The sequence below is a fragment of the Thamnophis sirtalis genome, unplaced genomic scaffold, assembly GCF_051295495.1.
Source record: "Thamnophis sirtalis isolate CommonGarterSnake01/CBP01778 unplaced genomic scaffold, rThaSir2_p1.2 scaffold_5, whole genome shotgun sequence".
In the NCBI taxonomy this organism is placed as follows: Eukaryota; Metazoa; Chordata; class Lepidosauria; order Squamata; family Natricidae; genus Thamnophis; species Thamnophis sirtalis.
Window position 1 is genome coordinate 118,217,745 of NW_028261385.1, and position 17,439 is coordinate 118,235,183.

Genomic DNA, 17,439 nt, shown 5'->3' on the forward strand with positions numbered 1-17,439 from the left:
ACTTGCTCAGCCAATCCATCTGACTACCCCAACACAGTTTATGCCGTAAAATCGACTCAGAGGGCAGGGAGAGTTGTTGAGATCTTTAAAAAATACATAATATGACAGCAGACAGAAATAAATGCTGTTTGAAAGAAGTCAGCTGTCACTATCTTTGTTTGAAAAAGGCAGAAAACTGTTATTATATATTGTATAACATTATATACCTGATTTGCCTTTCTATTCCTGATCACTGACTTTAATTTGAATTTTTCCTTTTTTTAGACTGTATTAATTTTAGCGTACCTTATTCTTTATAACAGTACCTTTGGGCATCGCTTCAAATATTTTCAGAGTACGGAATGTAACTAATCAATTCTAGAAATGAATAACCCCATAGCATAAGGAACTAAAATAATGCCAATGCTTCTTGAGAATATATCTGAACAGGTCAAAGAAGCCTGTGTTCAGATTTCTGGATCTGTGGGGAACTACAAGAACATCTGTTTAATTAAGCTACAAGAGGAAGATACTTGCAGTGCTTTTATTATATTCTACCACATCAAAATACTTTTTAAAAAAAACAATTCTACATCCCTTGGGACAATGTCAAGCATAGATTTCTAACAAGTGGGTAATCTGATTATAGAGGCTCTTTTCATACCAGCTACCAGGAGTGGTACTTCCCAAAGCTGGAAAAATAGTCCCTCCACCAATCATTCCCCAGGGATTTTAGACCAATAATCTAACTAGCCTTTCCTGTTTTCCTTCCCATTCCTGTTATATGGGAAGAAAAATTAAAAACCAAAATGGAAGCAAAAAGAGGCGAAAACCTTTCTCCAGCTTCGCAGAATGAATTTCTCATAATTTAAGATTCTTAGGATATATAAAACAACTACAAAATCAAAAGCATGAACTAGACAGAAGCATGGCACCATTTTGAGAACATGAATGCTTAAATCACTGGGATTTTAAAAATTGTGGCTCATGACAATATTCTTTTACCACCAGACTTTTCTGCTTTCCTCCGAGTCATTAAACATTATTCCTGAAAGCAAATGATTATTTTAGGGATTTAATATGAACCTCAGTGCCAAGGCTATAATACTGCTTTATTCACTCTATGTCATTGACATATTTAACTGACATTTGATAAGATAGAAAGTTTCTTAGCACATATATAACTTTCCATACAGAGCAATGATTAAGGTCTAAGTACTCTAGTCTTAAAGTTTTGCATGCATGTATCCCACAACTTCAAAATAACAAAGTTGAAACAATGTCTCCTTTGTTGCAGTAATATATATTCAAATTTTACTTAACCTATGGATGTCTTTCTTGGTGCCTGTCAATTATTAATTGGAAAGGTCACCTACTGCAAAGCAAAACACCAGCCTTGAGTGCCATCTTTATTTTCATTCTTTGGCAGGGACTTAATGGAAAATAAATATGGAGAATGGCTGTAATGTTTAAGAATCAAAATATTGTTACTCAGAACATTTTGAATAATGCTCCATGTCACAACAAACAAACTAAACCATGTAGAAATATGTAGAGAACAGTCTGCTCAGGGTCAGTTAGAAGGGATGTTGAAAACTTTAGTATTTTTGAATGCATGTGTGTACAGAGCAATATTTTATTCTAATTTTTTGAATAGTTTTATCTATGTTGTGTTTTAAAACATCTAACCAAATTCTGTTTCTACGTCATTCTTGAGTAAATAACTTTTCTCTTGGCCACAACAGTTTACTTCTTTGGAAATGGATGTTTTGTGGTTGGCCATGCCATAGCTCCTGGGCTGGGGGAGCTTTCCATTGCAGCTATTGAGCTAGGACAGTCATGCATGTTCTTAGAATTCATGTTGTGCCCACTGGCCAAAACATTAGCCTAGTGTGCTAAAAACACAGTTTGGTCTCTTAGGCAGTTAAGTAATTATAGCCAGCTACCCAAGCCAAAAGTTTAACCAGGCTAATTTAACTCTTATAATTTGCTTCAAGGAATACTTGGAAATTACCCAATGAATTTCTGTTAGTGGGGCTGGAGCCTCTGTTTAAAAGTATATAATTATCTAGAGAAATTAACTGATAACAGTGAAGTACAGGTAGTCCTTGACATATGACCACAATTGAGCCCAACATTTGTGTTGCTAAGCAAGACAGTTGTTAAGTAAGATTTGCCCCATTGTACAACCTTTCTTGCCACAGTTGTTAAGTTAATTACTTCAGTTGTTAAATTGGTAACATGGTTTATAAATGAATCTGGCTTCCCCATTGACTTTGCTTGTCAGAAGTTTGCGAAAGGTAATCATATGACCCTGGGGCACTGCAACTGTAAATACATGTCATTAGCCAAGCATCCAACTTTTGATCATATGACCATGGAGATTCTGCAATAGTCGTGTGAAAAACAGCCATAAGTCACTTTTTTCAGTGCTGCTGTAACTTCAGTCCCTAAATGAATGGTCGTACATCGAAGATTCCCTGTAGATATGTTCCCTGAATTGAAGTATGAATAGTAAATAATATCAGATTACAGCATAATTAAAACTAATATGAAGAGCCAATGTAAGAAGTAGATAACTGGAATAAAGGGAGGGGTGCATATCTGTGTATTGATAAATAACTATGGGGGAAATGTATTCCTTTGAGGACAGGAAATAACACATGACTAGAAATGTCTTATGGAATTTGCCAAGTCCTTTGGCTGCCTTCCTATTTCCTCTCTCCTTCTGCAACTATTAATATGCTTCAAAAGACCAGATCAGGCAACTGAAAGTGGATAAAGTGATTAGAGAAGTTAGTGATGGCACGGGGTAGTAGGTAAACAGCTGAGCAGGCCATTCTAAGTATTTGCACAGCTAGATTAGATAAAAATGCAGAAGAGGATTTCGTGTGAGGTTAGAGAAATGATGAAGTCATGATAAACAAGGAACATATGGGAGACTAGAGACAGCCCAGACTAGAGAAGCCGACTTGGTAATTTAGACTGTGACTTCAATGAAAAAGAAAGAAGTAAAATTAGAAACACATAAAATAAGTGCGGACATTCTATTCCTACCAAATAGGAAAACGAAAACACTAACTGAAAAAAAATGTTTCTATTTTCAAAGTTTGTATGACCTGCAGTGGTTCTTTCCTAGAAGTTGATTCTTCTTAAAGCCCTCTTGCCTTTCTCTTTGAGTCAAGTGAGAGCAGCAGAGCCCCTTGGAATCTTGCCAATGGGCCTGGTCCTTAAAACAGGAGATGGTTTTTCAAAGCAATCAGATCTGTGATTGCCAGAACAAAGTTCTTCAGTCAGTGTAAATTCTCATGTTTGACCTTGTCTGATTTTTATCTGAATGTATGTTTCAGTACTGCTACCTGGACCTTGGCTACAAGGCTACCACAGACCAGATACGGTTAGCCAAGAACATTCTTGCTGTGTGTAGATCATATGAGCTCCTGTTTGCTACTACTGTTTCCTTTCCTGCTATTTTAAGCAGTATCATAAAAATCATTCATGATAACTCTTTTCTTTCATTTTCTCTGCTCTGTGTCTTAGAGACAAGTCTGGACCAATTTCTCCATCCTGCCTCTGGCAGCAAATAGAGCTAGCATTTCGGATCCTCTACCAAATCCCAGCTGCTTCAAAGGAAATACCCTACTTTCTTCTGTTAAGATCATAAGAAATAGAGGAGGAGGGGGTCAGCTCTGTTTGGACATAATTACACTTCATCAAAAGAAGCTTTCTTCATCTTCCATGCGTGAAAAGTCTGCAAGCAGTTAAGACTGTCTTCCTCCCCCTTTTTCTTTCTTTCTCTCTCTCTCTCTCTTTCAGTCATTTTTCTTTCCTTTTTTAAATATAAAAATTGCTATTTGGGAAAGTAGCCAAAATATGGAAAGCTAATGTAGGAAAATTGTATATACACCCCTTTGTTTTCCTTTGAAGTTCTTTGAATAAATATGTTGAACAGTTTCTAAAATGCATCATCAATTTTTCTAGATTTTACTCAGTAAACGTCTCACTGATGGGATGTAAATGTGGGGAATAATCATGATGATTCTCTAATTACTCATTTCATTTCCTTTGTGACAGTTAAAGAAGATAAGGAGGGAGGGGGAGGGAGGGAGGGAAAGAGAGAGAGAGAAGAGGGGAGGGATAACCCTTTTCCTCCACTGAATTTTGAAACACACATGTTCCATCATATTTATGTTTGTTTTCAGCAATCATTATATGATGAAACCACTATACTTCTTTTGCAAACCATGTTTTACCATCCAGAGATCTTTCAAGTATAATCAATCAATATAAAGACAAATCAAAATGTAATATCAAAAGGTTATTAAAGGAGAACAAAATTTTATAAAAAGTATAAGGCCTTTCCTTCTTATCCAGAAAGTGATCTTTTTTTATTAAGTTGTATTATCTTTGAAGTTGTATTTTATCATTCAGATTTGAAATCAGCCTGGATGCATAAAGTATTGACCACATTCTTAAAAGTAAAATGATTGTGGACAGTCATGCCTTTGTTCCCAAATTTGCATTTGTGTTAATTACATATCCAGAAAGTTCTGAGTAACTGTTTTTGTTTTGTTTTGCTTTTATTCAATTGAGGAAGTTTGGAGTCTGTGGCTATGACTTTTAATGTAGGATTAAACCCAGAGCACAGGATTAGACCCAGAGTTACCTATGCTCTGAGTTCAAGTGCAAATACTATGCTGAAGAGCCTTCCTCACAAGCACAAGGTTACCAGGCCATGTTATCATTTTGGATAGTGCCCTCAAACTTGTCTATTGTACTTAAATTTGTAACTAGCCCTCACCTCCTATTTCAGAGCAATAAGTCAGATGCCAAATCTAGCAAGGTTTTCCTTACCTTGAGTTCTGCACTGCTATCCTTGCTTCAGGAAGTGTTGTGGAATAAATTTTAACTTGAGCCAAAATTTTATTTACAACTAATGCAATGTGGTGAGCAAGTATTGCTGCCTTTAGGGATTTTGTTTGCTTATTTTGAGTTATCCATTTAGCTATTACCTTCATTTTTCATGCAACTAGCAGAATTCCAAATAGTGTCTTATTGGTATAAAAGCAGTATTGGGGTTAATGGTAGTCTTCTATAAGAGCAATGACTAACTCATTAAATCATTTGTGAAGTCACTGAGATGGACAGCTATATAAATTTGTTTTGTATATTCAGTACAGAAATAAGACAGGTACTCAACATTTTCACTTATTCTCACTTATGTGATAGCTGCAAACTTATTTTTTTCTCTGGCTATCCACCAGAATCCTCAATCTTGTTTCTGCCTCCTTCTATGCTTCCTTCTGGATTTCCAGCAACAGTAACTGAGAACATGACATGGAGAAGAATTTTGTGTATTTATTTAACCCATTTATATAGCTGCTGAAGTCTAGGAATAAAACCTTTACAAATGGGTCTAATTAACATCCCCTTAGTGGTTTTCAAAGACAGCCTTTTCTGAGAAAGACCCATAGAAGGTTTGTGATATCTTGTGGAGTATTCCCTTAGAATTTAATTGAAGACTGGAAAACCATGAAGGTGCAAACTGCTTTGGAAGAAGAGTATGTTCGCAAAATCACAGATATACATCACTTGGCCTCTTCATAATTAAATAAATGCGAAAGCATCATACCACCTCCATGAGAACATTCAACTTCTTAACCTCCCTTGAAAGAATGTCTGAATTAAATTCTATTTCATTAAATTGAAATAAAAGTTGATAGAGAAAAGCAGGATAACTTTTCTGCTCAAAACCTATTTAGAAAGTACTTTGGATTCACAAAAAGTCAATTACATCAAAACCAGAGGAGACTGTTTATAAATACACCAGCACCCAATACTAAAATTAAAAAAGTAAAATAATTCCTCTACTACAGTGTTTCTCAACCTTGGCCCACCTGAAGATGCGTGGACTTCAACTCCCAGAATTCCCCAGCCAGCTCTGGCTGGGGATTCTGGGAGTTGAAGTCCACGCATCTTCAGGTGACCAAAGTTGAGAAGCACTGCTCTACTAGAATCAGGAAATGATTTTATTATTAAGACTGTAATGCTATGCATGTTTATTTGAAAATAATAACCTGAATCCACTAAGACAATCCAACTGTTCTTTGGATCTGGCAGTATATTTGACAGATTTTTTTTTCTCCTCAACATTTCCATAAGTGAAAAATTGCAAAGTGAACTGTGTACCAAAAGAGAAACACCATCATGCTTCCTTTCAACCCATTTGCTGTTATCAGAAAGCAATACCTCCTCAAAATCCAGATTCCTTCCTTTCTCCCTCCCTCCCTCCTTCCATTTCCTCCTTTCCTTCCATCCATCCTTCCTTTCATTCATCTCTCTCTCTCTCTCTCTCTCTCTCTCTCTCTCTCTCACACACACACACACACACACACACACACACACATCTATCCTTCAATCCATCCATCCATCCATAGGAAAAAAATCCTGTAGTAGATGACCAAACCTAGTTAAAGAATGTTGCAGCCTACATTTAATCTAGTAGATTAATAGTTAATCTACTAGATTAATAGTTAATGGATTCCATTTTAGGTCTTGACTGTGCTTTCAGTTGTTGGTTTAAAAAAAACTATAATGAAATTATTTACCTCTTCCACTTCTGCCAACGAATCTCAGGTCATTAAACCGCGCCACTTGATTCTTCATTACAGCTGAGGCATTCCTCAGCTCTGCAGAATAATTTTCATCATTTCCAGCCATGACTGTGACCACTGTCCCATCAGGGACTTCTCCTAAAGCCACCACCTATGACAATAAAGACATAACAATAATTTCTTAATCTCTCTGAGTCGCAAACCAACCACTAAATACTTGGTAGTTAGTGTTACTTGCACACTTTAATTGTATCAGCAGAAGAGGGGAAGTTTCAGGCTGATCATGGCCATTATTTTCCAAATGATTATGATTCCACTCCTTGAGGTATGAGCACATTTGTACCAGGAAGCAGCCATTCAGCGGCCTCCTGGATATGGGGTTCTGGTTTCTACTTCACAGCATAAATTATTTTCACAAGTTTGTTTCTCATGAAACTTCCATAGTCAAATAGGGCTGTCACAACGGTTAGAATGCAGTATTGCAGGCTAACTCTGCCAACTGCCAGCAGTTTGAGTCTCACCAGCTCAAGGTTGACTTATCCTTCCATCCTTCCAAGATCAGTAAAATGAGGCCCAGATTGTTGATGGCAATATGCTGACTCTGTAAACGGTTTAGAGAGGGCTGTAAAGCACTGTGAAGCAATATTTAAGTCTAAGTGCTATTGCTATAAACATCACGTCTTCAATTACTATATTACAGCAATAGGCCACAGCATTGGCAATCATGACACTGGAGGTGATGTCATATTGATACAAATTTGCCATATCCCAGTTTTGCAGTCCTCAGAACTCACGGTGATCATGCTTTAAAAAAAAAACAAGCAGTGCAAATGTCTGCCTTTTCAGTGTAAAACTTATTAAAACAGTAGTGTAAACTCTGAAATAAATATATCAAACAACCAATGAAAAACTGCTTAACTTCCCCAATACCCCTCCTCCCAGATGTATTATATCATTACACCATCCCCACAAAATGGTTAAGAGCGGATCTTAGCTTTCAAAGACTGCTAAGTCAGCACACCTCCAGAAACCACATGGGATAGATAGATAGATAAAATGGTGACCTCCCATGCTTTAATTCTAAAGAAAAGAAGATGTTTACATGACAATATGCTGATTCTTAGGATCCCTACATCTGTGTATTCCACTATAGTCTTCACATCCAAGTTTCACTCAGGGAATAAGTCTCTGTTTAATTTTGTTTTAAATAACACAAAGCAAAGTAAGATTAAAAGGTTCTAGTTTTCATTATTATTGGGGGGGGGATTGAAAAATATGAGAACTGTATTAAATGTTTAAGAATCTCAGTTTAAACTGTCAATTTTGTTTCTGCAATATAATTTCTTCTTAGGCTGTTTATTATTATAAGGGTATATTATATTATACAGAAGCAAACAGAACAGTACCAAATTATTCTAAATGTAAAAAATAATGCTCAATTATATTTAAAATTAAGTATCTTCAACTATAGAAATACACTTTATGGATTCTGGAATCTGCATTTATCACAATATGTTAAATTGCCTATTCCTATGATTTCACACAGTGATAAGGAAACACTTTCAATTCTATAGTAAATAAAGTACACAATTACAGTGAAAATACTTCTCAAGTATATTTTGGATTTCGTGTCAATATTGCAAATAGCTTTGTGAACCAAGAAACCAATATAACCATAGAAATTACAATAAACTAAGTATATCTTGGACAGATTTTATTTTCACTTCTGCTTTCTAACTGTACTTTTCATCATTATATGTATTTCAACCATATCATGAACAACTTAGAATTCATGATTTTAGCGTAAAGCTCCAATGGTTGTTGATAGATTGAAGGTTAAGCATCTAGGGATCAATTCAATTGATGATAATAGATACATAAATAACTTCCTGCTGAAATCAGAGGGACTTTGAGGTGTTCCACATTATTAGACTTCTATCTTTTTCATCATTTGCCACAAAGAGTTTCCGATCAATGGGAGCAAGGAACCTAAATAACTATAACTTCTGTAAAGGAGGAGTTAAATCACCCCTATATGATACCAAATTGTGTGTCTAGGCACACATTAATCCAGGGAGAACACACAAGGTGAGTTTCTATTTTATTAGAAGAAATTGTGCAGTAAAAAAAGATTTGATTTTGTGAAGAAGAATGAGAAGGGGACTACATTCTCATATGAAAGAAAGACAATTTTGTTGTTATCTTGCCATGTGAAAGACAAGTACTACATGTGCTACAATTTAAATTTTAAAATTAACCCCTTGTATGCTCTGTTATTTCAATTATTTCAAAAAAGGAAATTTAGTTGCAGAGTAATGAGAAACAATAATGATATACATATTTAGTAACGCTACTATTTTTGTACATTCTATCTGATTCCACTTTATCATTGAATGTCAATATACCTCAGCTGCAAAATGGGACCAGTATGTTATAATGTAAAGTACATATAGGTTACAGATTTGTATCTATGGTATCTGCTTTCGTCAGTCAAATGTGGGAAAGCCCAGAGCTACGTTTTTTGCACTAGTTATTATAATGGAAAGTCAGCCAGTTGAACTTCTAATTGCTCAAACTATCCCCAGAGCTATTTTGTAATTCTGGACAATAACAATACAAATATTATTATGATATATAAAACTGAAAAGAATGAACTGTTAATAGCATTCTACATTTAGATCCAGAGAGCCAGTATGGTGTAGTGGTGAAGACATCAGAGTAGAGACCATCATGAGACCATGAGTCCTGCCTTAGGCACAAAGCTATCTTGGTGACCTTAGGCCAGTCAGTCTCTCTCAAGCCTAGGCAGAAGGCAAGGGCTAATCATTTCCAAAATCTTGCCAAGAAAATTTCAGGAATTTTTCCAGGCAGTCACACTGATTTGAAGGAAGTGAAATGAAATGAAGTGAAGTCAATAGCCAACATGCAAACTGGGCACCCAACTTAGATTTAATGTTAAAAGTGAATCAAGCTATAAAATATAGCCTACTTGAAAGTGAATCATAGGCTTCCACAACTAGCCCCGATGATGGTATACCATTTTGAAAAAATGTATTACTTTATTCTATCTAGAAACCCAAAATGACTTACTATATGTATTTTGGAAAGATCTGCCTCAGCTTATTATATGGAATATGTCTGCACCAGAGGTGGTATTCAGTTGGTTCTCTCCGGTGTGGGCAAACTAGTAGCGGCGGCTGCAGGAGGCTCCACCCACCTGCCCCAACATATTGTGTGAGCACTGCACACACTCACATTTGCGAACCGGTAGGGAAGGTAAGTGAATCCCGCCACTGGTTTTCACATACCCCAATCATCATTAATTCCTGTTGTAGGCAGATATGAAAAGGAGGAGCTGACCAGCAATATGGAAACAGAATAGCAGTCGCAGAAAATGTGGCAAACATAGAAGATGCAATCCTGTTATATGTATACACAATGATGGCAGTTCATCTCTCCAACCCTGGATTTGGGGAGGAAAGACTTTGGGAAGAAAAACTTTTTCTGTGAGGCATTTTAAAACCATAAGTAGAAGACCAGGATCCTTCCTTGACAGAAGCAATAATGTCCAGCAAGAAGAAGTGAGGTAAACCTTTCATGGAAAAAACTTCCACAAGGTGATAACTATGCACAAATCTCAGGATGTTCTGACCGTCACAAATCCCACACTTTATACCCCCCCCAACCCAGTCTTTACAGAAGAAATGAACTTTTTGAAAATAAAGCAACTTAAGCTGATATGTGTTCTCTGTTCTAGAACACAGAACAACTTAACTAATACCACAAAATGACTGAAGAACATCTCAACAAGATACAAAATTTGGTTCTGTTCCATGTACCTGAGATCTGATCATTTAAACCGAGGTACTTTGTAAGAGTATTTTATTTAAATAAAAATGGAAACCAGATTTTTAGGGTACACATAATGAGTGCTTCTAAAGCTATCTAGAATTTACATGACATATAATCTCCTTCATGTACTATGATGTAAATTAATCCATTTAGTGATCCAATCTGTACAGCTGTTTTTAAAAAATACAGCATGACTATAACATCATATGAGCACACTTCCAATTGAGCCACAAGAATTGTTGTTAGCCTCTTGCATATATTTTTCTATATAGGTACATAATTTCCAATGTTTTGAGAACTTGCATTTTTCCACACTAGAAATTAAAGGAATTTTGTATTACAGTTTAAAACAGTGATAAGAGTAACAATCTGCTAAAAGCCTGCAGAATTGTATTTTTATCAGCTATTTTAATTTTTGCCGTTTTCAGTCCAATGAACAAGGTTAAAACTAAAAACTGAAAAACTGAACTGTTGCAATGTTTATCTTCAATAGTCTATATATCATGTAAATATCTTATCTGAGCGAGTATCCTGAACAAATGTTTTAAATGTATTCTAAGGGATGTAACATTGTATACTGTGGTATCTTTTATAAAATGCAACATATATTTTGAATTTAAATAATGTAAAATATTCATTACTACAATAATTTTATGTAGCTAAACAGTAAAAGTACAGCTAAGTTTTTAAAAAAACTTGAAGTCTTTGCTGTAACTTATTTGAATTACAGTATTTTTAATTACAAATATAGCACTCTGCTTGCCATTCATGTTCTGGACTTTAACTTGAGGCTGTTGAAATCAACTGAAAAACTCAGGGTCTGATGGAAATAGAAACATCCCAGATAGCTGCAATGCTACAACAGCATTATTACTTCACACCAAATGTAATTATTTTCCTGTTATTTTTAACTTACAAGCTTTTTATTACTACTGACATCATCTAGGTCAGCAAAAATGTAGAGAGCTGAATAACTAATAATTCTGACTACATTCCTTCAGCCACTTACTTTGGTAAAGTCCCACTGACTCCCAATAAGGCTTCTCTGGAGCAAGGAATATGATGAATGGACGCAGTGTCTTTGTGAAAACATAATTAGTGTCCCTAAAAGAAACATTAAAATATTACCAGTGGGTCAAATGCTGGATTCCTAGTCCAGCCCCACTATACAGAATGATTCATGGGAAAGTGGATGGATGGAGATGATCACATTGTTTCCACTGTGAATATTATGGAACAGTTACAATTTTCACTTAATACCTGTTTTTTTTTTCAGCAGCTCCTAATTTACTACATAAAGCTTTGATATTAAAATTTTCACATTTTCCTGGGAGACAGTTTTTTTTTAAAAAAAAATCAAATATAGATGAAGTTTCTAAAAGAAATGTTTAGCCAATCTTATTTCTCAATAAATCAGGACTTTTCTTCAACCAGCCCCTAAATATAAAGATGACCTTCAGTAACGCTTGACCAATGCAATTTCAACAAAATATAGCCTAAAAGAGCCCCCACCTCTTTCTCTCCCTCCCCTTCTCTCTGCCATAAGTGAGAGAGCATTTGGAAATCTTATAAACATATTTGCCTCTAGTCAAACCACTTCAGATAAATTTACTCATGGTGGATGATGTCTTTGACCATCATGTCAACATAAATTTCCAACTGACATTTCATTTCATTATTACTATGTGGGATTACTTTCCAATTAAAGACTTTTTATAAGTAAATCCATTTCTCTCAACTGATACTTGACTCATACTTCAGCAAAGTTGTATGCAGCTGAATGCAGTTCAGTAACTACTATTAAAACCAATATAGCTTACAAAGCTGCTTTTTCCAAGAAGCTTCTATATATTATGTGCCTTTGAAGTGGATCCGTCACATGATAGCTAATACAAGCAACCACTTTAAACCCTGTAATTAATACATGTATTTGCAATCATGCCTTGTTTTTTTTCAGAATAATCTACCTCCCAAATAACTTCAAATCCTTTTGTGAAAATTATTTAGTGGAAACTTTTACCAGTATTTTATTTTACAAATATTCTTTCCAGTAGGGTCTTTATCTCCAGCTATATGTTATAAACAAATTGTACTGCTTTATTTTCTATTTGCATGTCATAGTTAACCAGTAAAAGATTAAGAATGCAGACCTTTACATTTTGTATCACAACTTTTTACTGTTCAAACTAAATAATTAACTTGTATGGTGTCTTTGTAATCACCATAAATCTATACTGGTGTATAGTATAGACATATCGGGTCTGCTTCTTAATTAAATGTCACTGATACTATTACTTCTATATTAGCATTTTAAGATTGGACATCACATCCCTAATGTTTAAAACTCAGCAGGTGGCAGTAATAATTTAAAAAGAGCATATTTATTTTTCATGGTTTAAAATTCTGATACCAGTATACTTTATCACATATTGACATTATTACAGAAAAGAAGCTTTCCCTGTATCTGCCATAGCCTTTTCATTTGAGATAAGAAATCTCAAACATATTTGGCAAATATGCAAGCAGGAATCAAGTTTGTATGCATGAACACACATAAACACACAAGCTTGCTTGTTTTTAAACTTGCCAGCTGCAGCTTCTGCCATGCCAAGCTACGATGCAGAATAACGATGGTAATCAGATTTAAATAAGATCTCTCTCTTTTTCAGTGATTCTAGGTATTGCATCCAAGCTGTTGATAAACCCAGTTAAAGAAAGATTTATCAGCCTTTCAACACACTATTAAAAAAACTCAGTTTACGAACACTTTCATCCTTTAATGGATGGCCACTGAACTAAGCTGAAAGTACCTAAAACTTTGTCCAGTTTTAAACTACAGAATTTCATTTTACTGAAGCTGTGGCAAGACCACATGGCATATTAGATTATTCCATGATTTAGCTACTGTTCCCAGGAATCTCTAACTGAAGAGGTCATTGCATGTTTGGAATAAATACAAGCCTTAGCTAAATTCTCAAACCAAACTCACTGTTTCCCTAATAGCTCCACAATGTCTTGTTTATCATTTATGCACAGAATATCTCTTTCAGTACTAATATTCAACTCTCTGGGGAATCCTGACCCCTTATTCATTTAATCATATGTTATTTTAAACTCAGAATTCAGTGTAGCTTTGGCTGTTATATTGGGGGACAGGGAAAAGCGTCTTCTTATGAGTTAGATATGATGGACTTGATTAATATACTGTGTATTTTTCTGTTATACATACATACATAGATACATAGATACATACATACATACAGACATACAGACATACATACATATGAAATAATTTAATAGGGCTACATATATAAACATTTTGTTTCTATCTACATAAACTTAATAAAGGATAGATGTACTATAGTAATGTCCATGTGACATGTTTAGCTCTCTTATGTATTAGCTATTATTCCTTTTCTACTGAACAAGAGTCATCCTATTAAAAAGGAAAAGTAGAGGCATAAATCTGTAGTACAGATTAAGGAGATTCACTTGAGGATTATGAAAATGGATACAAGAGAAAGGAAAGTGGAGAAAACATTCTGTTTTCTAAAATTTGAGTGTGAATATACTGTAAAATATTAATAAAGCCATTCTTGATTCAGTTCTGAATAGCATTTCACTGATCTGTGATCATGTTAAAAATATTGACTTTCTTTGCCTTGGCCAAAAAAACCCCCACCAATCCCAAACCCATCCTTCTGTGCAAATGCTTCCTAATTTGCCCAGCAGGAGTCCAACACAATCTCCCCCACCCCAACAGAAATCTTCCCACCCAGTCCCAATCAACAGCTTTTCCTTTCTGTCACTAGTTTTAAAGACTCTTTCATCCTCATTACTCCACAAATCAACAAAACACCTTCTATTAAGGATGTCTAAACAGCTTCCAGCAGAACTTTTTATTTAATGCCCTGGAGAGATACAACAAACACGACCAGATGCAAAAGAGGCACCTCCCACAATGAAACTTCTGCTCAATTCCATTTTTAGATCAACATCAATGAATTCAAAGTTCTTCTAGAACAGACACTCATTTTATGGTTGAGAAAATTAAACATAAAAAACAACAACACGGGAAACTTAAAATGACATTGGAAGGATGGGTCAGGAAGGTGCCTAGGACCAAAAGATGGAAGCACTGCAGAGATCTAACCCCCCCAAAGTCTTTGATTCTGGAAAGAACAGTTCCAGTGTCCTCCAGAGATTTTGCCTGATGTCTTGGAGCGTCTAACTGACCCTGATGGTCAATTAGATGACTCCTATCTTTATGATTATTTATGGAAAACATTTTGTAACAGCTGGGGTCATTTTATTTAAAATGCCTTCTGCATATATACTAATACTTCACTCTAATTTGTGTTAGTCTTACTGGGCAGTTGCTAATAATAAGCCAATGAACTTCAGTCTAGAGCTAATATGAGGGAGGTAAATGTTAATCAAGAACTATAAACAAGCATCCTAGACAGTAAAGAAACTAACAGTCAACAGGGGACTGGGGAGCTGCCTAAGGACTGAGGCTAAGGATTACCATCACAAATATATAATGCCTCCTTTTCTGATGTGGCAAAAGATACACATCTCCTATTTTAAAGGGGACCACAAGTCCTCTCCTAAAGGCATGAGATGAATGCTTGTTCAAACTTTTCTGAACCTTTCTTTAAGAAGGAAAGATCCTTTGGCCACTGCAATAACCAGGGTAGGGGAGGAAGAGGAGAGGACTAAGGATTTAAGGAAAAGCGAGAAGCCAACTTGTGCCAGTAACATGAAGGCTTTAAAAACAGGCAGCAAGGAGGAGGCCATATAGTGAAGGCAATTCCCTCACTCCAAGAAGACAAGGCCAGGTACCTATAAGATGGACAATTCTCAGCTGATGGAAAGCACTATCTCAATGGCACTTAGGTGCTCCTTGAGAATAGTAGCCGACACTTACAAATCCCCCTAATCTGCATGCAGTGGATGCCAAGGCCCTAACTTATCACACTGCCCCCTGACGCCTTGCCCCTTACCCTGGCCAGGAGGAAAGGAGGAAATTGCCTTGGGCCACCGTGAAGGGCGGGAGGGGGGGGGACTGATGAAGGTTTGCCCAGTTCTCCTTACCTTGAATGCCACGGGGAGAGTTTTGTTGCAGCGCCAGTGTGAAGGCAGCACGGAGCACAAGAAGTTCGGGCTGTCAGTGCGGACCAGCTCGGCCGGGTGGTCGGCGATGATCTCCACCATGGTGCGGTTATCGTGCGGGCGAAGCCTGGGCACCGCCGCCACTGCCGCCGCCTCCTGGTGCTGCTGTTGCTGCTGCTGCTGCTGCTGCTGTTGTTGCTGCTGCTGCTGCTGGGCTGCCGCCACCACCGGGCTGACTTCGCTCATCTTTCCGGGCTGCAGGCTGCTGGAAGGGGGGCTGAACCTCCTGCTGGTGCTGGGATCTACGGGAATACGCATCACAACAGCCACAAGTTAGCGAGGTCTGCAGGGGACTCGGAAGGGCCGCTGGAAGAGGCGTTGGAGGAGGACCGGGGAGTCGAAAAAGAGACGGGGAAGAGAGAGAGAGAGAGAGAGAGAGAGAAAGGGCGGGAGGGGACGGAGAGGGATGCGGGGAGGACCGGCGGAACCGGCTCCAATTAAGGGGAGAGCAAGAGGGGTTGCAGGGGAAATCGCGGTAGGGAAAAGTGTGGCTGAATGCGGGAGGCGCTTGGGCGGCCGCGCGGCTTGTTGGCCAAGCGCCGCGGCGAAGTCCCGGCTGCGGCAGAGCTGCGAAGCGCGTCTCTTCCTCTCTTTTCGCTCCGTTCCGCCTCGCTCACTCGCGCGCTCCGTCTCTCTCTCTCTCTCTCTGCGTGTGTATCTGTCTCTCTCTCTCTCCCTCGCACCAGCGCGTCTTCCTTCCACTGCTACGTGTTTGGGCTGCTTTGTGCCCCCTCCCTCCCCGCGTCTTTATTTTCTTCTTTCCTTTAGGAGGTGTCCTAAAGGGCTGGCAGCGCGAGGAGGTAAACTAGCTTCCTTGAGCGTTTCTGTCGCTCCTCCGCGCAAGATTTATTGGCTGGAAGTGGAGTTGCTCGCTTTCCTACGAGGGTCTTTGAGCAACACCCCCCCCACACACACACACTTCCACCCAAGTCGAATAAGACGAGGGTGCGAGTGAACTTGGTGGGCTCTCCGCTCGCGAGTTTCGTCGCTTTGGGTAGTGCAAGATAAGCTAATTGGGAGGAGAGCTTTTTAGCAAAAGTCTGCCCTTTGCTCAGAAACGAGCGTGAGTTCTTCTTCCGCAAAAGCGGCAAGGTCTCTGGGGAGGGGTTTAGGAAAGGAAAAGTAGTGAAAATAATAATGAGAGGACAGGAACTTTAGGCGGCTCCTGGGCTCAAGAATCTGTCAGAGGGGGCGAACTTCCGACTGGAGGAACAAACTGCGTGGGACGAAAGCGTGTCTGTCTTTCTGTCTGTCTCTGAGCGTGGAGGAGGCGGATTGTCGGGGCGAGTTTCCAAAGTTTGCTGCTAGGGGTGGCTTGTATGAGGAAGGCGAACAACTCTTGACTTCGGCCAGCGCTTCGAAAAGCCGCGGGGCTGATCTAGCCAAAGAGCCACCGATTGAAAGGGATCGATTTGGGGAGTCCAGGCGGGTCCAGAATGGGTGCGCTTAGGGCGGAGGCTGGGATTTCTAACGATTAGCTGTTTGTGGTTTACATATACGGAACTCTGCCTGCTATGCTAACGCGACCATTAGGCTGATGAGAGGCTGTAGCGCCGGAGGCTTCGCTCTATCCTCCGGTTCCGGGGCTTTCCGAAGCAACTCAGATCTTGCGCGTCCTCGCTTTCCCCTGCCCCTTCGAAAAAGTCCCACTCCGGGAGCAGCGAGAATCCGAGACGCTGCTCTCTGTTTTGGAGCAGGGGAGGGCTGGAGGGGGGGGGAGTTTTCCTATTCACCCTTCCATTATAAACTTACTTTCCAAACAATCCCCCCTCTCCGACGACCCATTGTCAACATAGTCCCCATTCCAACCCCACATCTG

At 38.3% G+C, this 17,439-nt stretch overlaps 1 protein-coding gene across 4 annotated transcripts in view; it reads right to left on the reverse strand.

Moving 5' to 3' along the window:
- Positions 1–16,365, reverse strand: part of RUNX2 (RUNX family transcription factor 2) — a 161,764-nt gene extending 145,399 nt beyond the window's left edge. For all 4 annotated transcript variants that reach the window (XM_087716745.1, XM_087716746.1, XM_014062584.2 and 1 more), the window contains exons 1-2: positions 15,543–16,365; positions 6,588–6,744 (exon numbers count right to left, since the gene is read on the reverse strand). In XM_087716745.1, the coding sequence (XP_087572871.1) occupies positions 6,588–6,744; positions 15,543–15,878 (493 nt within the window). In that variant the 5' untranslated portion in view covers positions 15,879–16,365. The remainder of the gene's footprint in view (positions 1–6,587; positions 6,745–15,542) is intronic.
- Between the last annotated feature and the right edge of the window lie 1,074 nt (positions 16,366–17,439).